Source organism: Sorex araneus, chromosome 4, assembly GCF_027595985.1.
Source record: "Sorex araneus isolate mSorAra2 chromosome 4, mSorAra2.pri, whole genome shotgun sequence".
Classification (NCBI taxonomy): Eukaryota; Metazoa; Chordata; class Mammalia; order Eulipotyphla; family Soricidae; genus Sorex; species Sorex araneus.
The window spans coordinates 13,730,875-13,744,473 of NC_073305.1; the positions used below are offsets into that span (position 1 = coordinate 13,730,875).

The following is a 13,599-nucleotide window of genomic DNA, read 5'->3' on the forward strand; positions in this document are numbered from 1 at the left end:
AAGTTAACAAGTTTTAAAAGAAAGTTTGTGTATTGGTCTGCTTTCCAGTAATGGAGTATCTATTTATTTCATATTATTCTCTTGATGAAACAACTTACATTCCTGATAAGGTATGGAGACATTTGTTTGAGATTTCTATGCCTCTCCAGATTTGAGGAGCCAAGAAACTCTGCAGAGCAGAGAAATCCATTGAGATCAGTCAGGTTGTTATGACAATTTTCCATCCAAGGTTGATTTATAAAATAACTTGACTAACTTGACTAGAAGGGCTGGGCACCCTAGCAGAAAATTACTAATAAGACTTACAGGAATTGAGCAGGGTTTTTGATAATATTATGGGACTGAGAAAGCAAAAGTGAAGTACATAGCTATTAAGAAAGCAAAAGCTCAAGATGCACAAGTACTTTAGTGTAGGAAAGAAGTCTAGTAGCCTGAAAAACTGAGCCTCCCAAAGAATTTGCCAATTAGCAAATAGCAAACATAAAGAGAAAACTGGAAAGTCAAGAGATTATGGAGATAAACAAAAGCCCGTGAGAGTATCATAAATAAGAATTAACTTTAAAGCCTTGTCAGTCAGGGAAGGAAGAGGCCTCTTTGGAGGAATAGTCTTTCTTTTGTAGCTCTCTAAGTTCTATATCCAGAGAGTCAAATAATAAATTAGACCCTCAAGGACTTTTGAAGAAACCAATTGTTCAGTCTTCATTGGATTTAGGTAACTGCTCCACCCTCATTCTAACTTTTTGCCAGAAATAAAAAATTCATAAGAATTTTAATCATTTTATCATATGATGTAGTCCTGGTGTTTAATAAAAAAATTAACAAGCATATCAAGTGGCAGAACCAAGAAACATCATAGAAAAGCAGCCCCTAGGTGATCCATATATTGTATTCATCAAACGTAGTCTTTATAACTAATGAAGGTGTATAAGACAGCTGTGTTGCTTGTTAGAGATACGGAATATGAGTTAAGCTTTGAAGAATATTTTGGATTTTAATCAAGTACTTCTCAAAGAATTTGGTGTTCAAATGCAGCCCCTTGCAATGAAGCTGGGAGAAATAACAAAGCTGGCCAAGAGCATATCTAGGAGTATTTGATACAGGATTGCATAAAAGAGAAGATAAAAAAATCTTATTTCTATTTATCTATTTTAGGATTTCTTCAGTAAATCAGACCCATTTCTGGAAATCTTTCGTATGAACGATGACGCCACACAGCAGCTGGTGCACAGAACAGAGGTGAGAAGAGTCATCTTTGAAGATGACAAATTGATCTGCCTCAAGAAATCTCTTACATTTATTTTATTTTAAATTAATTTAATTGAAAGGGTTGGGCCACATCCAATCATTCTTAGGGACAACTCCAAGCTCTGTGCTGAAGAAGAAGCTTACATTTGTTATTCTCTAGCTTTGTATTGGTCCTAGGGTCTTTGCTATGTTAAAGATGACTCTGTCTTTTGTATCCTTTTTTATTTTGCTCTGTTTGCTTAGATATTAGAATAGAAGTCCCTCACTCAACTGTAATTTCTGTTATGAACTATTTCTACAGCCAGCCAGTGACTTTATTAATAATTAAACTATAAATCACAGCTAATATTTTATGAGTGACAAATTGGTATTTATGAAATGAGTTATATTCCTCAAAACAATCCTTTCACATTATTATTATAAGTTGGCAAGCGTGGAATAGAAATAGCTGTCCTGTCTAAGCCATCCACTTTTCCATATTCATCTCTCTTTTCTCTTCATAAAACTCCAAGCCTTACCCCTCAATATCTGAACCAATATTCACCACCACACACTCATTCAACAACCAACCCCAATCTTCAAGCAAATCCAGAGATAGTCTGTGAAGGTTAGAAGTGCATAGATTTGGAGGAAATAGTTTAATGTGATAGATGACTTGGAGTGAGAAAATTCTGTTGTGGTTACATACCTGTTGCTCATAACGATAGAACCCTCATGACTTTCATAAAATAAATGTGGGGATGCCATGTTCTCACTACTCTATACTGGAAATCCATTTTCCCAAACAGAGTGGCAGGAGCATACCATTGAGTTTTCAAGGAGGGGGTGGTACTTGGTAGTAGAAGTGGGAGGTACTTGGTAGTAGAAGACTTGTTGCCATGTGTAAGGCCCTAGATTTCATTTCTGAAACACACAAAGTTATAGATCTAGAACTCTTCAAACCTAAGGTAGATAACTTGAACTTTATAAATTCTATTAAATAATAGAACGACTAGAACGCATATATAGTATGTTCACATGGTATAGCACAGTTTGACTATTTGGAACTTAATCCTGGAGGTACAACTAACTTGGAACTGTCTTTGTATGGCACTTCATCACCATCACTATCTCACAGAGAGATTTTTGGGGTGGAAAGAAAAGAAGTAAATAAGATTTAAGGAGAATCAAAAGTGTCCAGGCTCCAGTTATTGAATGGAGGCTTTATTGGGTATAGATGGATGGTGTTATTGGATCTCTCTCACAGGAGTGTCCTAAATTCTACTCTTAGGAATCTCTAAAACGTTCCCCATGAGCCTAAGGCTAAAGAGTTTCTGGAGTATCGGAATAAGGTTGTAATGTTTTCTAGTGAGTCCAGCAACAGAGTATTGATTGTTTCTCCTTCTTATTCAATAGTTACAAAGTAATGTGCACACACAAATAGTCATTTCAGATTAATTTTTTTAGTCAGAATTTTGATTTGATATTGAGTTTTTCAAAACAGTTGCAATGAAATATCTTCACTTCTTAGTATTTTTATATAAAGGTGAAAAATTTAAATTAACCCAAACAATTTTATATAACTTCTCATTATCACTTTGATAATCCTTAGGGTATCAAAGTAAAAGACAAAGCTCCACAGAAACATTATTTTTTCTGTTTTGATGCATTAAAAGGAACATAATGAGCCCATAATATGATGAAAAATTCATAGTTATGTTAAGGAATTCATTAAAAGGGGAAATCACTTATAAAATATGTTTTTGTATAAAATTAACATTTTATAACGCTATGACTTCTGTTAACCATAATCTTCATATAAATAAAAAGTAATATACTGTAAATTCCATTAAATTTTATTCAAATGCCCTATTTATCAGTGGCTCTCAATTTTTTATTTTTTTGTTCATAATACTATTAATAATAATTATTAATACTATTATTAATAATCGGGCTGGAGCGATAGCACAGCAGGTTAGACATTTGCCTTGCATGCGGCAGACCCAAGTTCGATTTCTCTGTCCCTCTCGGAGAGCCCGGCAAGTTACCGAGAGTATCCGCCCACATGGCAGAGCCTGGCAAGCTACCCGTGGAGTATTGGATATGCCAAAAGCCAAAAACAGTAACAACAAGTCTCACAATGGAGATGCTAATGGTGCCCGCTGGAGCAAACCAATGGACAATGGGACAACAGTGCATTATTAATAATTAAAATGCATTAATAATGCTACAGTGCATTATTAATAATTAAAAATGGACTAAATTCCAACACCACATACATCACCAGTATACCTATCTCACTCCATGAAGTATCCCAAACCCCTTGCCTCTTACCCCTTCCCACACACAATAGTTCTCAATTTTTATGTACTGCATATCCACCTCCAAAATTTCTGACAGTAAGTCCTGGTGTAGCCTAGAAATTTGCATTTTTAACAAATTTCTACTGCTACTCCAGGGATCACCTTTGGGTCTACAGTACAGTAGATGATTCTACTGCTGGTTCAGGATCACCTTTGGGTCTACAATACAAAGCACAATCCTAGGCCCAGAGCAGGTATATGTATATTCTAAGTCAAGTAGAATTATTTGAATAACAATGTTGAATTCCTGGATAAGACTTGACTCCTCCTTTGATTCTTGGCTAGTTTTAACCAAGTTCATAATTAGTAAGCTGCTTTTCAAAGTGTTTTACTGTATTATAGAATTAGTTTATGACACCGAAGATCTGCCATGCTATGCCTTTCTAGGATATCCTAATTAAAATAGTTATGAGCCATTTTATGTCTGTTCTTGGGACTTTTCCCCCCCCTAGAAACTTCTCTGACTTTCAAGATGATCAAACTCAAGGTTATCAAATGCCACTCAATTCTTCCTCAGTAGGGTTGTCTTGCCATATACTCTATACTCATCAATATGTAGTGTATGACCAGTGTTTCCTTACACTGGTCTCAATAAAAGAAATTGTATGCCTCTTTTATGATTTTATCAGAGAATAGACAACTCCTATTATCTGAAGCTCCTTCACTGGAACTCAAAGAAAGCCCATCTTCATCATCCCATCCCTTTGTGTTATTGAGGTGTCATCCCCAACGTTTACATTCTGTCACTATGATTGTCACTATTCATGAAACAGCAGCCAGAGCAGTGACTACAGGAGTTCTGTCCATAATCACCTAACTAGTGGGCACCTTTAAAATGTACTACTCCTGGGGCTGGAGAAATAGAACAGCAGGTAGGGTGTTTGCCTTGCACGGGGCCGACCCGGGTTTGATTCCCAGCATCCTATATGGTCCCCTGAGCACCACCAGGAGTTAATTCCTGAGTGCATGAGCCAGGAGTAAGCCTTGTGCATCGCTGGGTGTGACCCAAAAAGCAAAAAAAAAAAAAATTGTACTACTCCAAGTGTTCATTAAGGCACCTGTTACAGACAATTGTCTCTTTCTTAAGTGTCACAGTACTTCTGATCTTATGTTGAAATGTCAGTGTCAAGCCACTCCCCCCAACAATAACAACAACAACATGCCTTTCTCTCTTTTCTCAGGTTGTGATGAATAACTTAAGCCCTGCCTGGAAATCATTCAAAGTATCAGTAAATTCTCTATGCAGTGGAGATCCAGATCGCCGGCTAAAGGTCAGAACTCTATTTCCAAGGGATGCAATTGTTTCCATTCTTTTTAATTTTCTTCTTCCCTTTCAAGATCCAAAATGTTCTGTTCAACTTAATCAAATCTCCACATTTTGATGGAAGAAATGAGGGTGATTTCTTTAGAGTTATTAAAACTCGTGAGGTAGCCCTAACTGAATCCCAATTGAGTTATGTCGAAGCCAAAACCCATGACTTCTCAGAGAAAAACTGGCAATAGGCTCAGAGTATAATTGGGGTGTTTATTATTGTCATCATCTTTTTTAAAATTTTATTGACTCACTGCAAGATAGTTGCAAGCTTTCATGTTTGGGTTACAATTACACATCTTTATGATTATTATTACTATGATTTTAGGGACTATATTGGCTGTGCTTAGAACTAACTCCTGTCTGAGCTCAATATCACTTTTGGTAGGCTTAAGGGACCATATAGAGCTCAGGGGATTGAACTTGGGTAAACTACATGCAAGGTAAGTGCACTATCCACTGTATTATCTCTCTAGTCACTATAATTGGGAGTTTTAGGAACACCAATATTGCTATGTCCATGACTTATCATTGCATTGAAGACTGTTCTAGAATTCATTTTAATGCAAGCCTTTTATTTAACCTATGATTCTCTGTACTGGCTAACTGAGGTCACCAGAAAGTCCTTTTTGTCTTGGTTTGGCTCCATCATGTGTCTGTGGCCAGCTACATGTGACTTTGCCTCTGGGTTTGACTGGCTGTCACCTGCAATGACTGGGAGGTGGGGTCCTTAGTTTCTTATCACTCAGAAAGTTATCTTGAACACACAATGACCTCAGAGTTCAAAAGGAGAAACCACAGACATTGCAAGGTGCCTTTCTCACTCTAGATCATTTCCCTCTATTGGCCAATGCAAATCTCACAGTCATCCCAGATTCAAGGAGGGAGAAAAGACTCTTTGGTGAAAGAGCTGAAAAATAGTATGACCATTCAAAAAAAAAAATCTACCACAAGTCCTCTTTTAGTATCAATGGAAATGTAGGAATTTGAAAAACAAGATACGTTGTGAGGGTCAGAATAATGAAATGAAGATCCTGGTTGACTGCAGAAGCACATTCCAAGAGATATTCCCTATAATCCTTGGCCCTTTCTCTATCTTTAAAAAATTTTTTTTTATTCTTAAAGACTCACAATTAATTAATTAATTAATTAATTGATCGATAAATTTTTGCTTTTAGGTCACACCTGGCTATGCACAGGGGTTACTCCTGGCTTTGCACTCAGGAATTACTCCTGGCGGCGCTCAGGGATGCTGGGAATGAAACCTGGGTTGGCCACATGCAAGGCAAACACCCCCTATCTGCTGTGCTATCACTCCAGCCCTGGCCTTTTCTCTGTCTTGGAAGTTCAGAAACTGTGTTGTCAGTGCATCAGAGTTGATTCTACTAACTCAGGATGACTAAATGACTCCAATTGAAACTGGAATTTATATTCCAAAAACTTCACATTCCGTGAGAAATATAACCATCACATAGACTCATTTTGACTTCATAGGGCATTTTCTCCATGCATGCAAACTACTGAGAAGGTAATTGCTGGGAATTTGTTGAAAGTAGTCTGAAGGCAGATTCTGGATAATGGATATAATCAGTGGCTTCAGACTCTGAATGTTGGGCATCTACCCTCAGTATGGAAATATATCTCCTTCTAAAGCTAGAGAGACAGTACAAGTAAGTTTTTGCCTTGCATGTGGCTGACCTGGGTTCTATCCCCGGAATCCCATCTGGTCCTCTAAGCACTGTCAGGAATAATTCCTGAGCACAGAGCCAGGAGTAATTCCTGAGCATCACTGGGTATGGCCCAAAACAAAACAAAACATAAAATGAAATATACATCCTTTTGACAGACTAAACACTTGTATTGGTCTTTCAGAGCCCCTCAGATTCTTTTAAAGGGATATTGTCAATGTCTATCGGTTCAGCTTTGTGTTTTCCTTACTTCTTTTTTGTCCCACAAGCCTTCTGATAGATATTCTTTTTTATTTGCCAGTGTTATCAGATTAGAATCCTATCTGCTTGGTTCATCACAGATTTTTTTTAATGTAGAGTTATGTATGGGTTATGTATGGGACTTTGTAGTTGAGCTAAGCAGACAAGTTTATTTCCATCCTCTGAGGGCAGTTTAGAGATAATCCTAATACCTCTTCTAAGATTTCAGGTGTTTCAAGTTTGAACCCCTCCCACCCTTGCAACTGTCTTTCATGCCATATGCAAGACTCATGATATCTGAGTCTCCATGTGTAAGCTCATAAATGGAATGGCTAAGAACTATGGCTTTGGGCATGGAGTGATGATGACTGTCTCTATTATGAGCTGTGAAATCTTATTCCTGGGAAAATGAGTGAACCCTATGGGAGAAAAAAATTCCTTAATTTGTCATGGAGAAACTTTTTCCTAAGGAGTCATTAATTGGATAAAAGGAGAAAATTACCTTTAAAAATTTAATAAATTAAAATGCAGAACAGAAGTATTTTGTGGTCTACTGAGTGCTGTTATCTGTAAAGGAACAAATATAAGTCAATGATAGATATATAGCATGAGAAATAAAGAAAGAAAAGGAGAGGGGGAAAGGGTGGATGATTGTAAAAAATACGCATGCAGAAGGATGTATGTTTGAAGGCTCTCCGGGCGGCTCTCTCTCACTCCCTGCATTTGGTGCTTTCGGGCCACTGTGTATGGACTGGATTGGGACGGCTGTTGGAAATGGGCAGACGAAGGAAGAACAAGGACCAAGCTGGTTGCTGATTAATTGCCGTTTATTCAATCTCTCGTCTCTCCCATCTCACATGCTCTTCCTTACTATCCCCTCATTCCTCAATCCCAGCTCTCCAGATTCTCTCTCTGACTCTGACCTCTGGATTCTGACTCTGACTGCTTCTCTTCCAACGACTCCCTGACTCTCTATTTCTGCCTCAACCCCACTCATCTCTCAGCCCCTCGCCCTCTGGGCCCATGATACACCCAGTCTGGTAGCAAAATCAACATAAGAAAGCTCTTCCTAACTGCCCATCAAGCTCAAGGGCAGAAACATCACCTAGCAGTATTCCTTTTCTCCTAGCATCTTAATTAACATCTTTTTTTTTTAAAAGAATTTTATTTTATTGAATCACCATGTGGAAAATGACAATGCTTTCAGGCTTAAGTCTCAGTTATACAATGCTGAAACAACCATCCCTTCACAAGTGCCCATATCCCACCAAAAAAAAAAAAAAAGACACAGTACATCTCCCATCCCACCCCCCCTGCACCTCCCCTCGCCTTGTAACTGATAAATTTCACTTTACTTTCTATTTACTTTGGTTACATTCAATATTTCAACACAAACCTCACTATTATTGTTAGGAGTACCCCACTAGAGTCAGATCTGTTGTGAAGAGATATGAGGTTTTGAATTTCTGTACTTTAATAACTAAGTCCAGAAAGATTTCTTCTAGATATTGGATCATTGCAAGCTTGTAACCCCATCTATGGGCATCATAATATGGCGGTCACCACGCCCTTCACCCCGGCAAGGAAGAGGGGAGAGAGAGAAATACTTTTCCCCTCCTGGGCGGGTATGGGGCCGCGGCTTAGTTCTCAGTCTGGAGACATTTTGCAAGGAGCTGCCCATGCCGAAAAATTTAGCTGGTGTCCGGAGTCACACTCGTGCAGCTTCGGAGAGGCCGCACACACGTGTGGCCCCAGGATCACATCTTGGCGGCAGGCAGGGCCAGTGCCACCCACCTTCCCAAGAGCACCCTCGCATCCTATTACTGCAGTTCTGTAAATCCCATCTGAGGTCCTCATAATATGGCGGTCACCACACCCTTCACCCCGGGCAGGAAAGAGGCGAGAGAAATACCTTTCCTCTCCTGGGCAGGCATGGGGCCTCGGCTTAGTTCTCAGTCTGAAGACATTCTGCGAGGAACTGCCCATGCCGAAAAATTCAGCTGGCGTCTGGAGTCACGCTCGTGCAGCTGCAGAGAGGCCGCATACACGTGCGGCCCCCGGGATCACATCTTGGAGGCAGCACATCTTAATTAACATCTTAATATTAGTTATTTTTGTATGGACACAGTAAGAGATACATTGAGGTTTGTAGGGCAGCTCTCCTGGGAACATCTTGCCACAGACTCAGACTATTAGTTCTCAGGCCAGATTAATCATTCCTAACTCTAGCAGGGTCCGAATCTAGTTATTACTTTATAGATCATGACAGAATTTGTCCATGACCATGCTCTTAACTTATAGTTGAGCATTATGGCACTTTGGTCAGGCTCATCTCCATGCCAGGGTAGCATATAGCTCACCACTTGTTCTGACCCATCCAGTCCCTCGTCGGGACCCTGATTTGGGGGGGGCTAGGAAGTAAAGGCAACTGAGGCTTAACTTGAGAGAACAGATGGCCAGGAGGAAAATATCATTGAGAGTCAATTAACTCCCACATTACAAAAGCATAGCATTTACTGTCTTCTTGTGCCCATACAAAAAGGACATACAGATGATAAGAGAGGGGAGAGACAAAAAAGAGAAAGAATCAGATCATCTGAATACCTGAATTTTTATCATTTGAATTTTTTTGTGGAAAGTAGTTCAGTGAGTTTGTTTTGTTTTGTTTTGTTTGGGTTTGAATTGGTTGGTTTGGGGGTTACACCAGCATGCTCAGAGTTACTCTTGACTCTGCTTGGGGACCACACCTGTCAGTATTTGAGGGACAATACATGTGCCAGGGACAAAACTCAGGCTGGACACATGCTGTACTGTTGATTCAGCTAGTCCTGTGGTTTTTAAGATGTTTGTCAGCATCCCTGGTTACTAGATGCTAGTAGTACTTATTGTTAAAAGATATTTAGCCATTGCTAAATGTTCTCTGGAGGGTAAAATCACCTTTTGAGAACCATTTGAATAGAACAATGGTTTTGAAACTTAGTGTACATCAGAATCACCTAGACGGCTTGTTAAACACAGATTACTGGTTATTAACTTCAGAGTTTCTGAATCAGTGGACCTGAAAATTTGCATTCTAACAATTTATCCACTGAAGCTAATACTGCTAGACCTAGTCCACACTCTAAGAACTTCTGGCATTTGGCATTTGCTTCTTCCTTACAACTCTCCCTTGATTTAATGCCCCCAAATCCTTTTCCACCATCTTCTCTCCTTTCTCTCCTCTCTACCTACTTTTTTCTGCCTAGCACTTGGCCTATACAGTATTCTCCCCATCTGCACTTACTGTCTATTTTATCCTGGTTTTCTCTTCAGACTTTTACTGCTTGGAAATGTAGAAGTGTCATCCCATTTCCAAGCCCCTACTCTCGATCCTTGGCAATAGCACCACGTTAGCCCCATAATTCACTCACACCCACAGACGGGTCATTTAAATACCTCCTGGGTAATAAGAGCATTTCTCAACTCTTGATTCAAAATGTGTGGAGTTGGCATTCGGAGGCCATGGCTAACTATATGCAGGATTGTTGGGAACTCTTGTGGTAAAGAGTCTGGCATTCCTATGTCATTGAATATAAGTTCATGTTCCTCTCCACCTAACTTATCATTTAAAGGGGGGGAGGGGCGGGGACTTGGATGGTTCATGGTTTGTTGAGATTTCTTGAGATCTGTTAAAATTCAGGTGCTCTGTGTATGGCCTTCTGGACTTGAGAGCTGCTGTTTTTGTGCCTGTCGATTGTGCACTCAGATTCAATGTCCTGCAATTACAGAGGATTGCAGACACATCGAGTTGTCTCTTTATTGGCTCAGCCCTGGTGCAGGAATTCTCAGCTCCTCTTAAGTAAATGGCAGTCCAGAGCCCAGCAGGCTGCTGCTTCTGAGCTTTGTAATCAATACTGAAGCATAGAAAAGCAATAAGGCAGCTTAAATAGCGTTAAGTCATGCAGGAAGAGTGAAGCTTCTGAAAGAGAAAAACTACAATACTTTATCGTTTGAGTATTTTTTCCATTTTTCTTATTTCCATTTTTCCAGATAAGAAACTCCAGACTATTTATGCAAGTTGCTTAAGATTGTGCAGCTAAGTAGCTCAGCCTTTGTTAATGAGGTTTCTCAAGCTCTATTGTCTTTACTCTTAACTACTAAGAGACAGCTAACATTTGCTAAGCGTTTACAAGACACAATGCCATACTCTCTGTTGGTGGTGGGTGTGGAGGGGTGGCATTATAGCCCTCATTTACACTCTTGCACTCCAGTGTTACATCAATTGAAAAATTAAAAACCTTTTTTGGTTTACCATTTAAAAAGATAGTTTTGTTTTTCAAACCACTTTTACTTAGATTGAAATAAACCTCCCACCTCTATGCTAATCTGCTCAAATCATTTTAATAACATAAGAATGTAGAGTGTACTATTAAAGACCGGCAGTAAAGTAATCAAAATGTCACTGACATGATATGACTAGATGTAACATTTAGATCAATTATAGACACCACTAACCAATGACCCATGAAAGTAGTTTCCTCCCCCGCTCTATAACCACTCCCCTAAAACTAATTTTCAAAAAATACAAAAATTCTTGTCAAGAAAAGTATCTCATTTGACCTGATGATGATCCTAGATTAAATGATGCCTCCATAAAAAAGAGCCCCTTTGCCATAGAAGTTTGTTTCTCGATCACAGAAAAAAATCAAGGGTAAAACTTTTTTTGTTTTGTTTTGTTTTTTGGGTCACACCCGGCAATGCACAGGGGTTACTCCTGGCTCTGCACTCAGGAATTACTTCTGGCTGTGCTCAGGGGACCATATGGGATACTGGGAATCAAACCCGGGTCTGCCACATGCAAGGCAAATGCCCTACCTGCTGTGCTATTGCTCCAGTCCCCCCTGGGTAAAACTTTTTATCAATGTCTGACTGACTCTCCACTGTGGAGTGATTCAAGAACCCAAATCACTTTCCAATGCAAATGTCCAACCACAGATCACTGTAACTTGGATAAAACTGAAGGATATATTAATATGCAAAATAAGTCAGAGGGAGAACATCAAATACAAGATGATCTCACCCATCTACAATATATAAACAACCGCAAGAAGAAATAGATGATATTGAACAATGATAACCCCTTGATCTTTGTTTATAGAACTGAGAACATAAAATGGGATAGGAGTGTGAAGAAATGAAGAGATGGACTAGGGGTGCCAGAAGGACATGTATGTATGTAGGATATTAGGCACTTTAACATAAATAAGGACATGGTTAGAGGATATTAGGCACTTCAGTGGTGTTCAGGTATGGTAATTGGTATGTACACCATACGCTAGGTATGGTGTACATCTGGTATATGAAGACCATAAGTACACCAAACATTAACACTATTATAAACATATTACCTTAACTACAATCATGTATGTGCACATAAATATATTTATTTAAATTCAAGGCAATTGTAAAGCATAAAAGTATTTATAAACTATATGAAAAAGTGTGACTAGCTATGATACATCAAAATTATACTTCTATAAAATAAAAATATAAAAATTTTATCCAATTAAATAAAGGAAAGTCAAATAAATTAAAATACCCAGGTCTTTTCTCTCTCTTGTGGCCCAGCTAACACTCTAGGTCCTCACTAGTATTTTCATTCAGTAGGAAGAAAGCGGAGGAGGCGGGGAGGGAAACACAGAAAGGATTTACTTTAGAAGTTTTAGCTAAAAACTTCAGCTGCATTACTGTCTATATATCATATATCTATTTTAGCTGCCTATGTTTTATTTCCTAGAGCTCACTCATACGATCATTGTGAACTACAAGAAAGGCAGAAAACCTGGTCCAGTCTGATGCCTAGAAAGAAAAGGAGGCAGGGCTGGAGATGTAATATCAGGATTGAGGGGCTTGCATTGCATGAAGCTGACCTGAGCGTAGGGTATGCCTACTCAAAAAAAAAAAAAATAGAAAAGAAACTCTTTGGAGGATCTGACTTGTTGGTGTTTTCTTAGGAAGAAGTCTAATTATTCCTATTAGATAGATGAGGAAAATGAGGCTAAAATTATGGGGGGGAAAGTGCCTTGATTCAAAGCCTACAGGTGACATAGCCAGAATCAAGTTATTCTGACCCAGAACCTAGTCTATTTGGAATTGACAAGTGATAAAACTTTCTGTGATGGTGGGAAGATTCTGTATCTGGGCTATTTAAAACTAGTGGCTGTCACCTACAATTAATATCTAGAAGTGGCCAGAGAAACTTTCTTTCAAATTTTCTTTCTCTTCAAGCCACAAGTGTTTAGCCCTCCCACACTAGTACACCAACCCTTTTCTTCCAATAGATACCACCCATGGAGAAAATTCCACCCTTTCATGTAACAAGCCTCCACTGCTAATGGAACTCCCTCTTCTGATCATTCATTCAGGCCCCATGGCAGAGAGATGGGTTTCCTCCAAATGAGCAAAATGGTAGGAAATTCAATGAGAGCATACTTTTTCACCAGTTAGAATCTGTTCTGATTTCCTCAACATAATAAGAGGGCATTCCTTTTCTGAGTAAGTGATATTTTTCCAGGAAACAATGCAATGTGGAAGTTAGTGCTTAAAAGAGACTTGTGTTGGTGGGAAATATGGTCAAGATCTAGCGATGGATGAATGTTGTGAAGGTCAGTGACAGTCATTGCATTCACGTTGCTGTGCAAACATTCACATCAGATCCATATTTTTTTCTGACCCCCAAACATCTCGCTTTCAGAAATTCCTGTAGCAGATAAGCAGAGGTTCTTTCTTACAC

At 39.0% G+C, this 13,599-nt stretch overlaps 1 protein-coding gene across 4 annotated transcripts in view; it reads left to right on the plus strand.

Moving 5' to 3' along the window:
• CPNE4 (copine 4) overlaps nt 1–13,599 on the plus strand; it is a 506,040-nt gene that overhangs the window by 368,491 nt on the left and 123,950 nt on the right. For all 4 annotated transcript variants that reach the window (XM_055134745.1, XM_055134747.1, XM_055134748.1 and 1 more), the window contains exons 6-7: nt 1,153–1,236; nt 4,769–4,858. In XM_055134745.1, coding sequence (XP_054990720.1) covers nt 1,153–1,236; nt 4,769–4,858 — 174 coding nt within the window. The remainder of the gene's footprint in view (nt 1–1,152; nt 1,237–4,768; nt 4,859–13,599) is intronic.